At 41.1% G+C, this 19,839-nt stretch overlaps 1 protein-coding gene across 1 annotated transcript; it reads left to right on the forward strand.

The window, feature by feature from the left end:
- Window positions 1–56: 56 nt before the first annotated feature.
- Window positions 57–19,605, forward strand: LOC135473176 (magnesium transporter NIPA2-like). The gene is made up of 6 exons (XM_064753018.1): window positions 57–181; window positions 15,277–15,493; window positions 15,653–15,709; window positions 15,880–15,970; window positions 16,925–17,085; window positions 18,304–19,605. Exons 1-6 carry the CDS (start codon window positions 134–136, stop codon window positions 18,966–18,968), a joined length of 1,239 nt encoding a protein of 412 aa, XP_064609088.1. The 5' UTR covers window positions 57–133; the 3' UTR covers window positions 18,969–19,605.
- Window positions 19,606–19,839: the final 234 nt, after the last annotated feature.

Here is a 19,839-nt window from a genome sequence, read left to right on the forward strand (position 1 = left end):
ATTGAGTATGACGTCATACCTATGTATCGGCATTTACTTTTTACTTTCACCTGTGAGTGATCAACTTCCTCGCAGATAAGTTGTAGAAGAAACGAATTCATACGGCTTAGAAATTTGTGGATACTTGAGGTACATGGTGACAAAAGTCGGACATGATATCTCCGAACCAGACTGGAACACGGTAAGTAAATGTATCATGACATCAAACGTCGACGGCAGGTGTACAAGTGTCAACTTGCCTGAGTACAACAACAACAACAGCAGCATAACCTGATGAACTAAGGTGGGATGAATTTAGTCCGAATTTTCGAGAAGAACTTAGAAGAGGTGCTGTGATAAGCCAGGTGTCATGCTGCAAGTCTATCCAATCCTGGAAATATGCATCAGGACAAGGACAATGCCCTGAACCCTGATGTTTAAAGTAATTGGACGAAAATGCAGATAACTTCGCACAGCTTTACATGCTTATTATCCACAATGGAGACGTTTTGCTAAGCTGCATTTTTGCCATGCTTATGCCTGTTCTTGAGAGATAAGCATCATCCGCTGTGCATGACACTTAAATAAAACATCCATGTTGTGAAAAACAGTTCACTCTGCTCTCTGCTGATGGATGCAAAGGCAATAAATTTTAAATATGGTAGTCAGCTTAAAGTTTTACTGGCTGGTGGACCAGAAATGGTCAGTATGGTCGTCACAAGAGCTAGTTGGAATTTGTCCAACAAAAGTGTGATCCCCTTGGCTAGGGATTGCCTGTTGGGAAAAGCTCAGGTACATGTAGGAAACCCTGCAAAGGCTTTAACTGCTGATAGGTAAGATACCTTGGGTTTTAAGAGTTGACCTCTGTTAGGCATTGTATCATTGGTATGCATTCATTAGGCTATATACCCATTCCATTCGTCTAGGGCGTGGCTCTCTTTGCACACCCACCTTGTCTTGAGTTTTAGGTCAGAGATTCACGGTTGGCAGTTAGAGGTCTTTCGTTTTCTGTACCGTACTGCAGGTGTGGGAATTTTTACAGGTGTTGCTTCTGAATGGAACTGTAACATAGATATTGGGGAATAAAAGAGGTCATGCTGTTAATTTTCCTTAAGCTCCTGACTCACTTCATATGTTAGATTGTAAAGTGGTCTGTTGGGAATTTAGGAGATGTGTTTTGTTGGAGGATCTGTGATGTTGGTCCAGGGTAAGATGAGGACAGACTTATCACCAGTATAGCTTTCTCATAGCTTGGGCAGGTGTGAATTTCATTTGGTGACTTGACTACTACATGTACTAGCTTAAAGAGAATATTGATGGATCGCACTAGCAATCCATTTGTACTGTAGAGAACAGGGTAATGAGACATGCAAGGCTAAGCAGTAGTACATTAATACTGTGTCCATCTCATATAAATGTGTATAGACTTCAGAAGAAGTTTATAGCTGTCCTTTCTGTTCATGTGCAATCATGTACTTTATGCTTTTGCTCTATCTGGCCTGGTGTGAGGTATATTTAACATGCACCTGCTAGGTAACTACAAGAGAGATACATGTATGTCTCCATCCACATGTAGCCTGTTCATGTTGTGAGTATTAACTATTTTGCCCAGATCTGTTGAACAGATGGCAAGTATATAACATCTTAAAACTGTCAGAATTGTACACCGTTGTTTGTGATAAAGTAGCAAAGGGGAAATATTGATGAATGACTGTTCAGTATGAACTGAAATGGAGTCCTGTGTATTAAACACATAGTTTTAATCATCGCAGTTTTAAAATACAGGAATGTCAAAATTTCATGTTACAACATTGTGGTGATGTCCATGAGTGCTATGACATTATCAATTTCCATACACAACATGAACTTAAAGACTAATCAGTGCATTTTGACATGGACTTGCATATACAATGTCAAGTTAGCAACTTATCCACAAATACTCACTTTAATTTACTGAAATACCTTCATATCCTCTGAACTATATCTTAAGAAAGCTTTCGATTACAGATAATATTGATTATTGTGTATATTTTAAATTGCACTGCTTAGTCTTCGATTGTCGTAAAGGGACAACATGACATAAGGGGATGTCACCAAAATGTTACACGGTCAACTCTCGAAACGTTAACTCATACATTTGTGTGGTGAAGAAATCATTTGCTGTTCATACATGCATAGAAGAAGATTGATTCTTTATAATATCCATGGAAGAATATCTTGTCTCACAAGCATGACCTTGTACTCCCCCTGCTTCCGCTTACTGCTAACTGCCTGTATTGCAACCTTATAGGAAAGCAAAATGGGCACATTTGTATGAAATAAATGTGGCATATCAGATTTTGTTAAAATTCTTTGCAGAAATTTAAATTTGCTATGTTTTATGCATACATATTATGCACTCTGATGCATATTTGCAATTTCTACCCTTAGCTACTTGTATCATGTATTCTAACACATCTGCCAAATGTCAACGACACAGAGAATAGAGACGTGAACTGCATATATCATGTACATGCAGTGAATTTTTTCACGCAACTAAACACTGTTGTTAAAGCGTAACATCATAGCGCTCAGAAGAGTTGTTCCAACCGCAGTTAGGATAGATTGGCATGGCACACAGTTTAAACGTATGAAAACAAATTATATTACGTCATCAACATGAAGCCGTGCGGTCTATATGTACATGTTTAACTTAAGGGCAAATTACTTACCTCCTCTGACAGATCTAGTTACACTTAGCAACTACAAAGTATAAACAACGAAAAACAATGGCAAAATTCTACTTAAAAAGAAGATGAAGTCATTCACTGCGTATATTCGGTGATAACTGCAGTAAAAAAAGAAAGTGTCCAATGTTTTTGGACGAGGACGCAGGCCAGTCCTAAAACAATGACACTTTCTTGTTTGGCTGCACAAGTGATAGAAATAATAACTTTTTGATTTGAAAATTTAAATAATCTCAGATGTGAGATTACATATGATTTATTGTATTGATATCAGTACTACTGTATTGATGGGGATTAGTACAGTTTTGGGTTGGATCACAAACAACTGGAGATTGGTCAACTCCCCTTAGGCAATTCAACCAGCCTTTTTGCTACATGATTGGAAAAGTTGGACAGGCTCCAAAGCATTTAAAAAAATGTAAGAATGTGTTAAAATGTTTAAAATGTGTCATTTTGAAGTGGTCAGTTTTTAAAGTCAGGATGATATCAATGAATGGACACTGCTGTGTCGTCGCCATATGGCTGAAAAATTGTTGAGTATGACGTTAAACCCCCAGCACTCACTCACTCACACTGCTGTGAATCACTATTATACACTGTAAAGGATTATTAAATTAAGGAAAGGTTGTCTAATTAGCAAGGCAGTTGTAGCATGTAGGTACATGTATGCTCAGTGTGTGACAACGCTAGTAGGCACATGTTAGTACCCAGACATGTTTAGCTTAGCCATCTGGTGCTCTGGGCACATTGTGCAGAGTTCAGTTGAATGATAACCAGGTAACCCTATCTCACCTGGTAATGATGTAGGATAACACTGGGTCCAAATCACACAGGATACAGTCTCTGTTTCTGAACTTCAGTCACACTATCTGCAGGGAAAATATGAACAGTATGGTGTCATGGAAAACAAGGTATTTGACAGAAGTTGTTAAAACTAGGGATATATGAACAGTGGGACCTATGCTGTACTTTGATTGTCCCTAGAGGGTACGTGTTAGTATGTGGGCTGTGACAGTGGGGCCTATGCTGTACTATGGTTCTCCCTAGAGGGTACGTGTTAGTATGTGGGCTGTAATTGTGGGACCTATGCTGTACTATGGTTCTCCCTAGAGGGTACGTGTTAGTATGTGGGCTGTACTTGTGGGACCTACATGTATGCTGTACTATGGTTGTCCCGAGAGGGTACGTGTTAGTATGTGGGCTGTGACAGTGGGGCCTATGCTGTACTATGGTTCTCCCTAGAGGGTACGTGTTAGTATGTGGGCTGTAATTGTGGGACTTATGCTGTACTATGGTTGTCCCTAGAGGGTACGTGTTAGTATGTGGGCTGTGACAGTGGGGCCTATTCTGTACTATGGTTGTCCCTAGAGGGTATGTGTTAGTATGTGGACTGTGACAGTGGGTCCTATGCTGTACTATGGTTCTCCCTAGAGGGTACGTGTTAGTATGTGGGCTGTGACAGTGGGGCCTATTCTGTACTATGGTTGTCCCTATAGGGTATGTGTTAGTATGTGGACTGTGACAGTGGGTCCTATGCTGTACTATGGTTCTCCCTAGAGGGTACGTGTTAGAATGTGGGCTGTAATTGTGGGACCTATGCTGTACTATGATTGTCCCTAGAGGGTACGTGTTAGTATGTGGGCTGTGACAGTGGGACCTATGCTGTACTTTGATTGTCCCTAGAGGGTACGTGTTAGTATGTGGGCTGTAACAGTGGGACCTATGCTGTACTATGGTTGTCCCTAGAGGGTACATGTTAGTACGTGGGCTGTAATTGTGGGACCTATGCTGTACTATGATTGTCCCTTGAGGGTATGTGTTAGTATTTGCAGATAATGATACAAAGTTCTTAAAAAATAAAACAAGAGAGATTAGCGACAAACAAGTTAAATTGGGATCATGTCTTCCCCAAATTACCTCCCTTGTTACACAACAGCAACTGTGGCTTAATGCGATATTAGTTTTTGAGAAACTACGAGAAGTGGGACCTCACCTATTAAAGCATGCACTATGTACATGTAGGTTATGTCAACAAAATGTAAGAAAAAACAATATCACCCTTGGTGAGTCGCAGAGATTTCGAGAGATCTTAAATGAAGCCATTGTGTTTCAGTTCATTATAGACTATATATGTATATATTTGAGTTTGACGAAGCTGTCTTCTATTTTATTAGAGCCAGGTTTTTTAAATTATTGGATTTAAAAAAAATATAAAACATTTATCACGGGCATTCCAAGTACATGTAGGTTTACAAAATTAAAATCTTCAACCAGCTCATGCTGTTTTGACTCAGAAAGTTTGCAAACTTAGCAATTTTCTCACCACCCAACCACAGCTTACTCCTATAAACACGCCTTTATCAAACCCAGGTCGGGTCTTACCAAAGACTTTAAAAATGGTACTTGCTGCTGCCTCGCTTGGCTTTCAGCAGTGAGAGATTAGAGTAAACCTGACTGGTTGGCCCGGTGTCAGAATAATGTGACTGGGAGGGGTGTTGTGTTTGGCGTCTTCAGCATGATGCTTTAGTGGCAGTAGCACTTCAGCAGCTTGGACTCACCCTGCCACAAGAAGACACAATATTGTTCGTCTTTCGACTGGAAAATTGTTAAATACATTGTTAAACTCCAAGCATGCATTCATACCTTTTAAACAGAGTAGTGATCTTAAAAGGAGTTATTCTGGGTGGCCCTATTGTACTGATGTATATTAAAGATACTTTTAAAATTGAATTATTTTCTCAAAAAAAAACTGCCACAATCTTACAAATATAATAACAGGAGAAGCTTGCTGATAACAACTTTAGCAGAAATTGAAAGTGTTGTAGTGCTCCTTTAAGCTAGAATTTATCTGGTAGGTACCTTTAGTTAGGGGTCAATACCTGGGATATGCAGATCTTCCCACACATATGTACATGGTTACCTTTACACCTTGAATGTGCCATGTACATGTATATGAGTGTAATTGTACAGTGCATTCATTCTTAATGGGACAGTGAGGCATCTATCAAACAGATAATCAAATATCATGTGTTACTGTTATATGCTATATAAACAGGACCTGTTCGTGTTTTAAAAAAAAAAACCTGTATTGATCTAACCCGGGTTTCCAGTAGCAAATATGCCCAGAATTATACCGTAGTGCAGATTACTCAGTCACATGTACCTGTTACCTGTTACATGTACAAGTCAGTTTATATATATTACATATACATGTATACATATGTGGCAAATGACACTAAAATTTCCAAGAAACAATTGCTTTTTAAAAGTCAATGAATGTTTTAAAATATGACTTTTGGTGCTTTTTTTATCATCCAACCCTCAAAACAAACCTCAAAAACAGCAGTAAGACTCTCAGAATCTGGCAACATGTGCAACTTTATGGTCCTCTACTCTACTTAGATACACTGTATTAATGTCACCTGAGTAAAACCTAACCATTTAGGATGACAGCTGGTGACATTTGACACTTCAAAAGCTCTACATGCCCAAGGCCCCTGTAAGATTTACAGGTTTTAATGTATTTACTGTGTAGTGCCTCACTAGAAGAAGTAGACCCCAAGCTGGAGACAAAACCGTGTACATACATGTATCTAGTTATGCCAAATTAAAATTCACTTGGCATTGTGTGACTAGAACATGTATGTGTTTGCATGTGATATTAAACACCTTTACTTTTAACTTTGCTTTTAGAAGGCTGCCCGCTGTTGTTCTGCCAGTAATAGACAGGTGCTAGTGGTTTGCAGTAGTGTTAGTAGGCTGTATAGTGTATACTTACCTGCAGCTACGCCTTGACACTACAGTGACCACTGTCATGGCACCCACAGGTGCAGGCGCTATCTCACAGATGTTCACTCAGTTAAGGCTTCAACCAAGGTAAGATCACACTCGTCTTACAGCCTGGTGGAAGGGTCAGTGGATGTACATGTACATGTATATAACTCACATGGAAATAGCTTTATTCTTGGGAAACTTGGTCTTCTTCTTGTATATCATCATCTACTTGACTGTCAAGTGCACACATATTTTCATTTTCTCTCGTCCTCTCCCCCACTCAGAATGTGTCTGCCTTAGTTCCAGATACAGATGCTAAGACGATTTGTATCGATGGGAGAAGGGTCATCCTCAGGATTGGAAAAACACTCCTATACAAAATCTGTCTGCTGCTGTCTGATGTGGAAAGATGAAAATATCATCATAAATATACTTATCGTGCTGAGCACCACACACTGCACCCATGCACACGCAGTGCTACATCATTTCCCATTTGCACCAATGCTCTTCCTGAACTCACTTGTTCACATGGCCAATGATTGTTGTGAACTTCGACAGCAAAATTGGAGTGGTCATATGTGTACTACATGTGTGTCACTAAAGTGGCTGGCAGAAACGCACTAGTGAAATGGTCTTGTTCAGATTTGCAGCACAATAATGATGAGTCAGGTGGGTGTCTGACTTTGAAAAGACTGCTTGTTGGAAGAGAAATATTGGCATGAATGTAGCTTATTGTGTTTCAAGCCAGAGAGAGATTGCTTTTTGTGTGGCCATTTAGCCTGCAGACAGCCTAACCCAGGCAGGCCTCTCATATGCATGTAGGAGTGCTGGGAGACAGACTCATGGCAAAACCCGCACACCCAAATAGTCATCTGAGTATTTGGACTACACCTTTGTCTGCGTATTTGCCTGTAGCTATGTTTAATCTTGGAATACTGGTAATACCAATTATATGTACATCAAGTACAATTCTTAAAACAAAGCCAGGAAGATTTTTCAAGGTAAATTTTCAGATTGCTCCCTTACTGAGTGTTTAGTGTGGAAGTGTTGTACTACTAGGTTAGAATGTAACTACAACTACACGCACGATGACAGGTTATAAACATCTGGGAGACTTTAGGCTCTCTGTGGAAAGATTCTGTCAGATGTTCAACTAATACAAAGAAATTTTTATCTCTTTATGGCCATATGTGTCCTTACCTACTTTGTTAATTTGTGTTAAAAAAAAAACAGTGTGTAAAGTTCAAAAACCTGTTTCAGCAGCCTGCTTTTTTCAGTAATGCATGTTTTTTTACAGTTTATATCAGAAGTATTTTGTTTCTTGTTCACGTCCATGTATGTACTTGGTACACGGTATACTCATAATATATGCACATGCACTAGCATTCCTACATGTAGCTGCACTCAGTGCTGTGTATTTGGACAACTTGAAGCTGTTCACAACTCTACATGAAAATGTATAGCCTTGTCAGTATACATGCATGCAGATTATTTTCTACATGCACACAGCACATCATCTACGTGCACACATCACATCAATCTACATGCACACAGCACATCATCTACGTGTACACATCACATCATCTACATGCAACACATCACATCATCTACATGCACACATCACATCATCTACGTGCACACATCACATCATCTATGTGCACACATCTCATCATCTACATGCACACATCACATCATCTACCTGCACACATCACATCATCTACGTGCACACATCACATCATCTACATGCACACATCACATCATCTATGTGCACACATCACATCATCTACATGCACACATCACATCATGTACGTGCAACACATCACATCATGTACATGCACACATCACATCATCTATGTGCCACACATCTCATCATCTACATGTACACATCACATCATCTACGTGCACACATCACATCATGTACATGCACACATCACATCATCTATGTGCACACATCTCATCATCTACATGCACACATCACATCATGTACGTGCACACAGCACATCATGTAACGTGCACACATCACATCATCTACGTGCACACATCACATTCTGTACATACAAACAGCATATCATCTACATGCACACAGTACATCATCTGTACATACAAACAGCATATCATCTACATGCACCACAGTACATCATCTGTACATACAAACAGCATATCATCTACATGCACACAGGTACATCATCTGTACATACAAACAGCATATCATCTACATGCACACAGTACATCATCTGTACATACAAACAGCATATCATCTACCTGCACACAGCATATCATCTACCTGCACACAGTACATCATCTGTACATACACACTGTACATCATCTGTACATACACACTGTACATCATCTGTACATACAAACAGCATATCATCTACATGCACACTTCACATCATCGACCTGCACACAGTACATCATCTACATGCACACATGTAGTGAACAGTATGTACATGCACTTTTGACTATATAATGTAACTGCACACAGCTAGTGCTCATCAGCATCATGCTACACATGTGTATGTATCTTTATAATTCTCTAACCTTGGCCATGTCTGTATACATGTTGTCACATGATAATAATCCTGTCCTGTTCCAAGTTCTGTTCTGGTCCAAGTATGGTCTTTGTTTCCCCCTGTGACATGTATATTTAGGGTAAGTGTACATGTATATATGTAGTATGTATGTAGTATGTACATACGCCATTGTGTATATATATATATATATATATATATATATATATATAATGTGTACATGAATGGTGTTTGCTAACACTGCATGATTTGTTGTATTACTGCATTTTTTCTGCAGGTTTGTTGCCAGCATAATGTCCTCAGCCATCGTATGTCAGAGTAAAATATTTTTGACAACAGCTTAAAATGCCATTATTTATTTATTTGATTGATGTTTTACGCCGTACTCAAGAATATTTCACTTATACGAAGGCAGCCAGCATTATGCTGGGTGGAAACCGTGTAAAACACCATTAAAATAAATAAGTAAGTAAATAAACATAATTCATAGTCTGGTAACATTCAACTTGGCCTCTGTAAGTTTATCTTCTTATGTGTATACAGATTATCAAATGTGCTCATATTTGTAACAGAACAGGTGTTATACACATTAAGTCTTTAATGCCTATTATGTACAGCTGAATGGAAATTGCCGGTTTACATGTACCTGCTTTATGGTTGTATTGATCTCCTCGTAGTCTCACCTGTCATTAGTTCTGGGTCTCAGGGTTTGGTAATAATCTTCCCCTAATTAATCTTGTTACTGATATTTGACAACCCATAAATACCTTGATTCCTAACAGTCAACACATCACAGTTGTTACTTTTACCTGTATTCTGCACAATTTTGCTAACTGATGGCTACCTGACCAGTGATATGATTGTATCCATGCTGATTGGAGAGTATGGCAGGTATTTGGTGAGGTATTCATGCTAACTGACCACTACCTGACCAGTGATGTGGCTGTGCTAATTGAGGAGTATGGCAGGTACATGTATTTGGTGAGGTACATGTACACCTGTGCTAACTGACCACTACCTGACCAGTGAAGTGACTGCATTCATACTGATTGTGGAGTATGGCAGGTATTTGGTGAGGTTCTCTCATGCTAGCTGATCACTACTTGACCAGTGGTGTGTGATTGTATCCATGCTGATTGGAGAGTATGGCAGGTATTTGGTGAGGTTCTCTCATGCTAGCAGATCACTACTTGACCAGTGGTGTGTGATTGTATCCATGCTGATTGGAGAGGTACTCGTGTGTTAGCTGCCCAGCACCTGACATGTGATGTATGATTACATTCATGCCCATTGGGGAGTAATGGTCGTGCTCAGTTAGCACAGGTGTACCTCACCAATTACATGTAACTGCCATACCTCCCAGCAGCATAGGTTCCTCCAAACATAATTCTGGCCATCGTCATATTTAAGTGAAATATTCTTGTGTACAGTGTAAAATAGGTATTTTTTCAATGCTGTATAAACATTGCAGCTGGACATTGAAGTGTACCTCTAAGTAATGGTGATATCGTGAATAAGCTTGTGCATGACCATTGGCAGTGTTTTTTTTCAGAACCATTACAGGACACATGTGCATTGTTTATGGGCTGGTCGTTTTAAATGTTGTGCAGTCAACCCTGGCAAAATTGTCACTGCTCTTGAATAAATGAGATGAAAGTCACAGTCAGATCTTATAATATATTCTTGTAACAATATAAATTTCTTTTTCAATGAAAAAAACCAGATTGCTGATATACAGGATGAATGAATGATTGATGATGACTTAATGCCTATGGTGTTGTCGTGAACAGGTATCTTCTGTCAGTGTCCTGGCGTATGGTGCTGTCGTGAACAGGTATCTTCTGTCAGTGTCCTGGCCTATGTTGCTGTCGTGGACAGGTATCTTTTGTCAGTGTGCTGGCCCATGGTGCTGTCGTGAACAGGTATCTTCTGTCAGTGTCCTGGCCTATGGTGCTGCCGTGGACAGGTATCTTTTGTCAGTGTCCTGACCTATGGTGTTGTCGTGGACAGGTACATGTATCTTCTGTCAGTGTCCTGGCCTATGGTGGTGTCGTGAACAGGTGTCTTCTGTCAGTGTGCTGGCCTATGGTGCTGTCGTGGACAGGTATCTTCTGTCAGTGTGCTGGCCCATGGTGCTGTCGTGAACAGGTATCTTCTGTCAGTGTCCTGGCCTATGGTGCTGTTGTGGACAGGCATCTTCTGTCAGTGTCCTGGCCCATGGTGCTGTTGTGGACAGGCATCTTCTGTCAGTGTGCTGGCCTATGGTGCTGTTGTGGACAGGTATCTTCTGTCAGTGTCCTGGCCCATGGTGCTGTCGTGAACAGGTATCTTTTGTCTGTGTCCTGACCTATGGTGCTGTCGTGAACAGGTATCTTTTGTCAGTGTCCTGGCCTATGGTGCTGTCGTGGACAGGTATCTTCTGTCAGTGTCCTGGCCTATGGTGCTGTTGTGAACAGGTATCTTCTGTCAGTGTCCTGGCCTGTGGTGCTGCCGTTGACAGGTATCTTCTGTCAGTGTCCTGGCCTATGGTGCTGTCGTGAACAGGTATCTTCTGTCAGTGTCCTGGCCTATGGTGTTGTTGTGAACAGGTATCTTCTGTCAGTGTCCTGGCCTATGGTGCTGTCGTGGACAGGTATCTTCTGTCAGTGTCCTGGCCTATGGTGCTGTCGTGAACAGGTATCTTCTGTCAGTGTCCTGGCCTGTGGCGCTGTTGTGGACAGGTATCTTTTGTCAGTGTGCTGGCCTGTGGTGCTGTTGTAGACAGGTATCTTTTGTCAGTGTCCTGGCCTATGGTGCTGTTGTGGACAGGTACTGTATCTTCTGTCAGTGTGCTGGCCTATGGTGCTGTTGTGGACAGGTATCTTCTATCAGTGTCCTGGCCTATGGTGCTGTTGTACACAGGTATCTTTTGTCATTGTGCTGGCCTATGGTGCTGTTGTGGAGAGGTAGCTTCTGTCAGTGGCCTGACCCATGGTGCTGTTGTGGACAGGTATTTTTTGTCAGTGTGCTGGCCTATGGTGCTGTTGTGGACAGGTATCTTTTGTCATTGTGCTGGCCTATGGTGCTGTTGTGGACAGGTATCTTTTTTGTCAGTGTCCTGGCCAATGGTGCTGTTGTGGACAGGTAGCTTCTGTCAGTGTCCTGGCCTATGGTGGTGTTGTGGACAGGTATCTTCTGTCAGTGTGCTGGCCTGTGGTGCTTTTGTGAACAGGTGTCTTTTGTCAGTGTCCTGGCCCATGGTGCTGTTGTGGACAGGTATCTTCTGTCAGTGTGCTGGCCTGTGGCGGTGTCGTGGACAGGTATTTTTTGTCATTGTGCTGGCCTATGGTGCTGTTGTGAACAGGTAGCTTCTGTCAGTGTGCTGGCCTATGGTGCTGTTGTGGACAGGTATCTTCTGTCAGTGTCCTGGCCCATGGTGGTGTTGTGGACAGGTAGGCCCCTATCTTCTGTCAGTGTCCTGGCCTATGGTGCTGTTGTGGACAGGTATCTTCTGTCAGTGCCCTGGCCTATGGTGCTGTTGTGGACAAGTATCTTCTGTCAGTGTGCTGGCCTATGGTGCTTTTGTGAACAGGTATCTTCTGTCAGTGTCCTGACCTGTGGTGCTGTTGTGGACAGGTATCTTTTGTCAGTGTGCTGGCCTGTGGTGCTGTTGTAGACAGGTAGCTTCTGTCAGTGTTCTGGCCTATGGTGGTGTTGTAGACAGGTAGCTTCTTTCAGTGTGCTGACCTATGGTGGTGTTGTGGACAGGTATCTTCTGTCAGTGTCCTGGCCTATGGTGCTGTTGTGGACAGGCATCTTCTGTCAGTGTCCTGGCCTATGGTGCTGTTGTGGACAGGTATCTTTTGTCAGTGTCCTGGCCTATGGTGGTGTCGTGGACAGGTATCTTTTGTCAGTGTGCTGGCCTATGGTGCTGTTGTGAACAGGTAGCTTCTGTCAGTGTCCTGGCCTATGGTGGTGTTGTGGACAGGTATCTTCTGTCAGTGTGCTGGCCTATGGTGCTTTTGTGAACAGGTGTCTTTTGTCAGTGTTCTGGCCCATGGTGCTGTTGTGGACAGGTATCTTCTGTCAGTGTCCTGGCCTATGGTGCTGTTGTGGACAGGCATCTTCTGTCAGTGTGCTGGCCTATGGTGCTGTTGTGGACAGGTATCTTTTGTCAGTGTCCTGGCCCATGGTGGTGTCGTGGACAGGTATCTTTTGTCAGTGTGCTGGCCTATGGTGCTGTTGTGAACAGGTAGCTCCTGTCAGTGTCCTGGCCTATGGTGGTGTTGTGGACAGGTATCTTCTGTCAGTGTGCTGGCCTATGGTGCTTTTGTGAACAGGTGTCTTTTGTCAGTGTGCTGGCCCATGGTGCTGTTGTGGACAGGTATCTTCTGTCAGTGTCCTGGCCTATGGTGCTGTTGTGGACAGGTATCTTCTGTCTGTGTCCTGGCCTGTGGTGCTGTTGTGGACAGGTATCTTTTGTCAGTGTCCTGGGATATAATGGCCTTGGACCAGTTAGTCATGTTATGGAATATAATGGCCTTGGACCAGTTAGTCATGTTATGGAATATAATGGCCTTGGACCAGTTAGTCATGTTATGAAATATAATGGCGTTGGACCAGTTAGTCATGTTATGAAATATAATGGCCTTGGACCAGTTAGTCATGTTATGAAATATAATGGCGTTGGACTAGTTAGTCATGTTATGAAATATAATGGCCTTGGACCAGTTTGTCATGTTATGAAATAAAACCCACATCAATGCATTTCATTAAGGTCCCTTGATGTGAATAAGAATCTGTTCATCCATACAGATATCATGTACAGTGAAAGTTAAAAAAAAAAGGAAGAGATGGACTTTTTAGCTGGCCTGTATGAAGTAAGGAGAAGCATTATGAGAGGGGGATCAGATGTTGTGGGTGGCGGTGTTAGTTTGGTTTAGGTTTTTGGCCAGTGGTAAGGTTGCAGTGGTACACAGATAGTACACGGATTGTCAGATGCTGTTCGTGATTTGCATATCAAAGACCTCTGTGGTAAATTGGTACGTGAACTTCCCCACAGTGTGATTTACCACTGCAATGATTTGCTACTCCATAACATGCAAAGTCACTGCTCTGCAATCCTTGTGCTTATGGTAATAATATCTGTGTATGACAGTGTCAATCATTCTACTTTATTTTGGTTTAGAGGTCAATATTTCAACATATCACATGGCATTAACATTATGCAGGTTTGCGAACTGCTTAAATCAGAGGAGTTACCAGTATTCTCTGAATTCCTTGTTATGTATGTTTGAATATCGGCTTTAACATGAGTTTACATGTATGCAAAGTCATACATCAGTTTAGTATATTCTTGTGTTTTAAACTCATTTCACAGGTTGTTGGTTTCTCTTCATTATGGTTTGGCTACCCTCGGTTAATTATCAACATTTTCTAGTATCTGTATGTTAAAGATGTGAAAGTTACACTTCCGTGAGTTTAATGGTTCATCTGCTGTACAAATCCTGGTTAGTTTGTGTATGGCTAGGTATATGTAAGATAGGTATATGTGTGATCTGGGGAATTCCGGAACAGATCTCAGTTCTACACTTCACTATATAACAAGAGCCACATTGAAGGGATTCATGTACAAGCACGGGTACAGGAAATTCACTCTGAATGGTGTGTACTGGAAGCATAAGGTTGTGAAGTTCACTGGTGGCTATTCCCAGACACGAACTGTAGGTATAGTGTGTAAAAAGTACAGTGAACACAGTGTGTGTTTAGGAGTCACTGTACACTGGCAGTGTTGGAGGTACATGCACTGTTCAAGTATAAAGACAGGTGCTAGGCTTGACCTACCTGTACATGTTCTGTATACATTAATTAACTGTATGGGGTTGTGTTCCACTTCCTGGCTCTCTGCTGGGTATGTGTCTGTCCACGTTGCTGTGAAAGGCAAGTCTGCATGTTCTAACACTGGAAGATTTACAGTTGTTGTGTTCCCACAAAATGTTTGTAAAATGCCTAAAGGCCTTAATTGAATTATAAATTCTAAATTTTAACTATTTTTAAATTACAAGTAAAAGTTATTTTAGCAGTCAAATGTTGGTTTTGCACAATTCACTGAGTTCGAGTAGAAGTCGTTAAAGAGGAGAATTAGATCGTTCTCTTGTTTTGCTGTATAACAGAACTAGGAGATTGAACAAAGTTTGGCAGCAGCTTACATCACTAAATTTCTTTTGAATTATTTTTCTGTGGGAACTTCACATATGTGTATGTTCATTACGTCTGTTTGTTGGCAGGTGGATCATTACCCTATGATTGTCAGTAATACAACTGGTGTCCCGGGTGAAGCGGCCAATACCACCAACACCACCATGGCAGGAGATGGCAACAGTACCAAGGAATTCTACATTGGTGTATCGTTAGCTGTTAGCTCCAGTCTCTTCATTGGCTCTAGTTTTATCTTCAAGAAGAAAGGGTTGCTAAAGCTTGCTAAACAGCAGTCAACCCGAGCTGGTGAGTTACATGTATGGTGGAGAGCTTGGGATATGTACATCCAAATTTTATTTTGCTCTCAAAAGTAAGGATAGGATTTTCACCACACACGAAAATCAGAGAGACACTGTAAGGTAGATAAAAAAATGGAACTGAATGGAAATGCCTTTGATGTTACAGGAGCTGGTGGATATGGATATCTGCGAGAGTGGTTGTGGTGGGCCGGGATGATCCTGAGTAAGTTGGTTAGACGGTTACACACGAAACAGCTCAAGTAAAGATTTCATGAAATAAAGTGCTGTGTACAATGATTGAAAGTTTGATTTAAGAGGTATTATATGGACAAAATGCATGCAACATCTGGTTACAGTTTCAACTGTTGATAACTCGGTTGTCTCCCTTTGCAGTGATTGTTGGAGAGTTTGCCAACTTCACCGCCTATGCCTTTGCCCCAGCTACGTTGGTCACCCCCCTTGGAGCTCTCAGTGTTCTTGTCAGGTAATAACCCATTTGTCCAAACACTTCAAGTGCAGAAGAGATGTTGGTCTAAAAGATCACCATCAGAAAGGCTTTCAAAACTCAGAAGTTCTGTTCCAAATTGACAGTTTTTTACCTTTTGTCTACTACAGGTTATCAGGTCATCAGACACAGGCCTAGGTCAGACCTCCCTCTGTTCAGTTTAAAAAAATTCATATGTTGCCTTGCACACCTGGCTGACATTACCCATTCTGTCGATGCACTTTAGCAAAGTGTTATTTTAAGTGTGAACAATTAAAATCATTTAAATCCAGCTCCTTTGTCATGGTGATTAATAATGAAACAAGGAAAAATTAACTAACACAAACATATAGCTTTAAAATACATGTACAGGTGGAGTTTATTGCTGACTCAAAGTAACCATGAAGAAAACTCATGAATTAAATTTGCCCTGCAAGCACAGGTAGTATCCCTCAGTGTTGCACCCATCATTGTGACCAATATATTTAAGCTGAGGATTTCTTGAGCAGCGTCTATTTTTAAGTGTCTGTGCTTTTTGACAAAAGGAAAGATCCTTTATCATACCTGAACAGTGAGGTGGAGTGATAAAGTACATCTCTGGTTCAGCTGTGGTTTTTTGTCGCAATGGTGTGTTTTGCTTTACTCCAGGCACCCTGCCAATGGACACACTATTGTCGTGTCACAGTTCTCATGTAAACTGTTCCCATGTCACCCTGCTCTCCTGTCACGTTCTCATTTCACACTGTTCTCATGCCACACTGTTCTCATGGCTCACTGTTGTCATGCCTCACTCTTCTCATGCCTCGCTGTTATCATGCGTCTCATGCCTCACTTTTCTCATGCCTCATTGTTATCATGCTTCACTGTTCTCCTATCACACTCTTCTTATGCCTCACTGTTGAGTATGGTGTTAAACAATGGTGAAATAAAAAATGATTTTTTTTTTTTTTGCAGTGCAATGCTGGCTTCTCGTGTCTTGAAGGAGAGACTGAACCTGCTGGGTAAGATGGGTTGTTTGTTGTGCATCATAGGCTCTACTGTCATGGTCATCCATTCCCCGAGAGAGCAGGAGGTGTCCAGTATGGAGGAGCTACTCAGCATGATACAGGAAGCAGGTAACAGCATTATATAGCGTTCATGTGTGTACATTATTGACAAGTGCTGGGAAACTGTATAAATCATTGACAAGTGCTGGGAAAATGTATAAATCATTGACAAGTGTTGGGAAACTGTATAAATCAGTGACAAGTGCTGGGAAACTGTATAAATCCTTGACAAGTGCTGGGAAACTGTATAAATCCTTGACAAGTGCTTGGGAACTGTATAAATCATTGACAAGTGCTGGGAAACTGTATAAATCATTGACAAGTGCTGGGAAACTATAAATCAGTGACAAGTGCTGGGAAACTGTATAAATCATTGACAAGTGCTGGGAAACTATATAAATCATTGACAAGTGCTGGGAAACTGTATAAATCAGTGACAAGTGCTGGGAAACTGTATAAATCATTGACAAGTGCTGGGAAACTGTATAAATCAGTGACAAGTGCTGGGAAACTGTATAAATCAGTAAAAAGTGCTCAGAACTTCTGTAAATCAGTGACAAGTGCTGGGAAACTGTATAAATCAGTGATAAGTGCTCAGAACTTCTGTAAATCAGTGACAAGTGCTGGGAAACTGTATAAATCAGTGACAAGCGCTTGGAAACTGTATAAATCAGTGACAAGTGATCGGAAACTCTATAAATCAGTTTTTGTCACCAATTTTGTTTTGTTTTTTTTACTGGCTTTTTATTATGTCCAATTTTGATGGTTTTGTGAATTTCCTGCTTTTCAAGGCTTCCGATCATGTAAATATGTCTACAAGCGGAAAAAGTTATTGTTAGGTATTGATAGTCTATATTTTCCACAAATTAGTTGGTTTTCACATTTTATTTTCATACCCTCCTGCAACATTGAACATAGTTTTTTTCTTTCGATGAAACATCAGTAAAAATTTGCCTGGCCTTATGAGGCCATTGGAAGTGATGTACAAGAGAAAACAGGAAACTTGATGTTGTGTCGTATACCCTATTCTCATGTAGCAGAAATTTCAAAACGGTGATCGCTTGACATCACAGCAGAAACGGGTTCATTCTTGGATTATACAAAAAATCGATTTCCATTTTACCTAAATTCAGAATAATGAAAATGTAGGTTTTTAGGGCACGATACTCTTTTGCTACATATATACATTTGGTCGAGTGTTGTCTTCTCTTGGAGATTCAGGTGTTTGATCTGCAGGACTCCCAGAGGCTATAGTGAAGCTATAATATTATGTTTTCAATGTTTCAGCATTCATTCTGTTTGGATTGTTTGTGGTGGTCTCCGCGATAGGGCTGATATTTTGCGTGGCCCCTCATCACGGTAGCAGCAATGTGCTGGTCTACGTAACAATCTGCTCTGTCCTCGGCTCATTCACTGTGATGGGCTGTAAGGGACTGGGGGTGGCACTGAAACAGACGTTTAGTGGGCACAGTGAACTGACAAACTGGCTGACCTGGGTGCTTCTCTTAGTCGTCATCAGCTGTATTCTCATCCAACTTAACTACCTCAACAAGGCCTTAGACATATTCAACACGTCTGTGGTGACACCCATCTATTACGTGTTCTTTACCTCCTCTGTGATGGTAGCCTCCCTCATTCTCTTCAAAGAATGGTACACGATGAAGGCGCTTGATATTGTAGGAAACCTCTGTGGTTTTCTCACCATCATTGCTGGCATTTTTTTGCTCAATGGCTTCAAGGACATAAACCTGTCTTTAGCAAATCTTCCGAAAGCTCGAAAAGACGACCAGCAGTCGAGTTCCAGTGTGAATGGTAGTCTGCTGCCTAGGCGGCTTGACGACACGCAAACTCTGCTGGGGTCGGACTCGCACAGGCGAGATGAGGACCTGGAATCTGAGTACCATGACAGTCCAGATAACTACCCACAGTCGACGAGACCAGGGCATGGCTGAGGAACCAGCTTCTCCCTTGTACATGTATGTGTAGCTGCGGATGTGAAGATTCGGGTGACGGGACTGTATATGAGAGTCCATCAGCTTAGTCAAATGACCAAAACCCCTCAAGTACTATGGTCTAATGGATGACAGACAACAGAACGCCATGTTCACAATGCTAACAGACTTCCTGATGATAAGCTGTATATTCGTCAACACATTCAAGTACACTGCTATGGTGATTGCCACTCACCAGTAATAATGAAACCAAATTGTAAAAAATTAAAAATCTATATTTTTATATAAGACAGCTGGGAAGTTGAATCTTTCTGCTAATCATAGGATTCTGTGGAAACCCAAACATCGTGGACAAGGGTATGCTTCATTTCATACTGACTTTCATCTGTGTTTACATTAAAGGCTGTAGATCACCACTGAAATACTTGCTCTAATGTGGCATACATGTGATATATGTGTGCATATCACTGAGCTATGTCACTGTGTGAGATGTTTTAGGGGGAAAGCAAAAGCTTATGAGCATTCTAACTGTTCTGGGACTTTAGCCTCAGTGTAGGTTTTAAGTGCTATGTGCAGGCTTTTTCTCACAGATGACCCTTGTGTCTGGGTAGAAACATAATGGTAGACCTATACAGAAGCCCACATGTTGGTCTATATATATATATATATATATATATATATATATATATATATATATACACACATACAAAATGTGTATATATATATATATATATATATGTACAAAAACATCCACCAGTGGACGTGTATGAATCATGTTTGTGAACAGCCATCATGGCACATGTTGTTTTGTTAGTAGTCTGAACTCGTGGGTTTTATAAGGCAGTGTTCTTCCTGTTTGTCATGTATGTGT

Source organism: Liolophura sinensis, chromosome 8, assembly GCF_032854445.1.
Source record: "Liolophura sinensis isolate JHLJ2023 chromosome 8, CUHK_Ljap_v2, whole genome shotgun sequence".
NCBI classification, from domain to species: domain Eukaryota; kingdom Metazoa; phylum Mollusca; class Polyplacophora; order Chitonida; family Chitonidae; genus Liolophura; species Liolophura sinensis.

What these genes read in the sequence shown, in the direction of transcription:
- LOC135473176 (XM_064753018.1), top strand. Translation starts at nt 134, where the DNA reads ATGGTGACAAAAGTCGGACATGATATCTCCGAACCAGACTGGAACACG. An exon ending in CCGAACCAGACTGGAACACG is followed by an intron (nt 182 to 15,276) that starts GTAAGTAAATGT and finishes GTTTGTTGGCAG; the next exon opens with GTGGATCATTACCCTATGAT. An exon ending in CAGCATGATACAGGAAGCAG is followed by an intron (nt 17,086 to 18,303) that starts GTAACAGCATTA and finishes TCAATGTTTCAG; the next exon opens with CATTCATTCTGTTTGGATTG.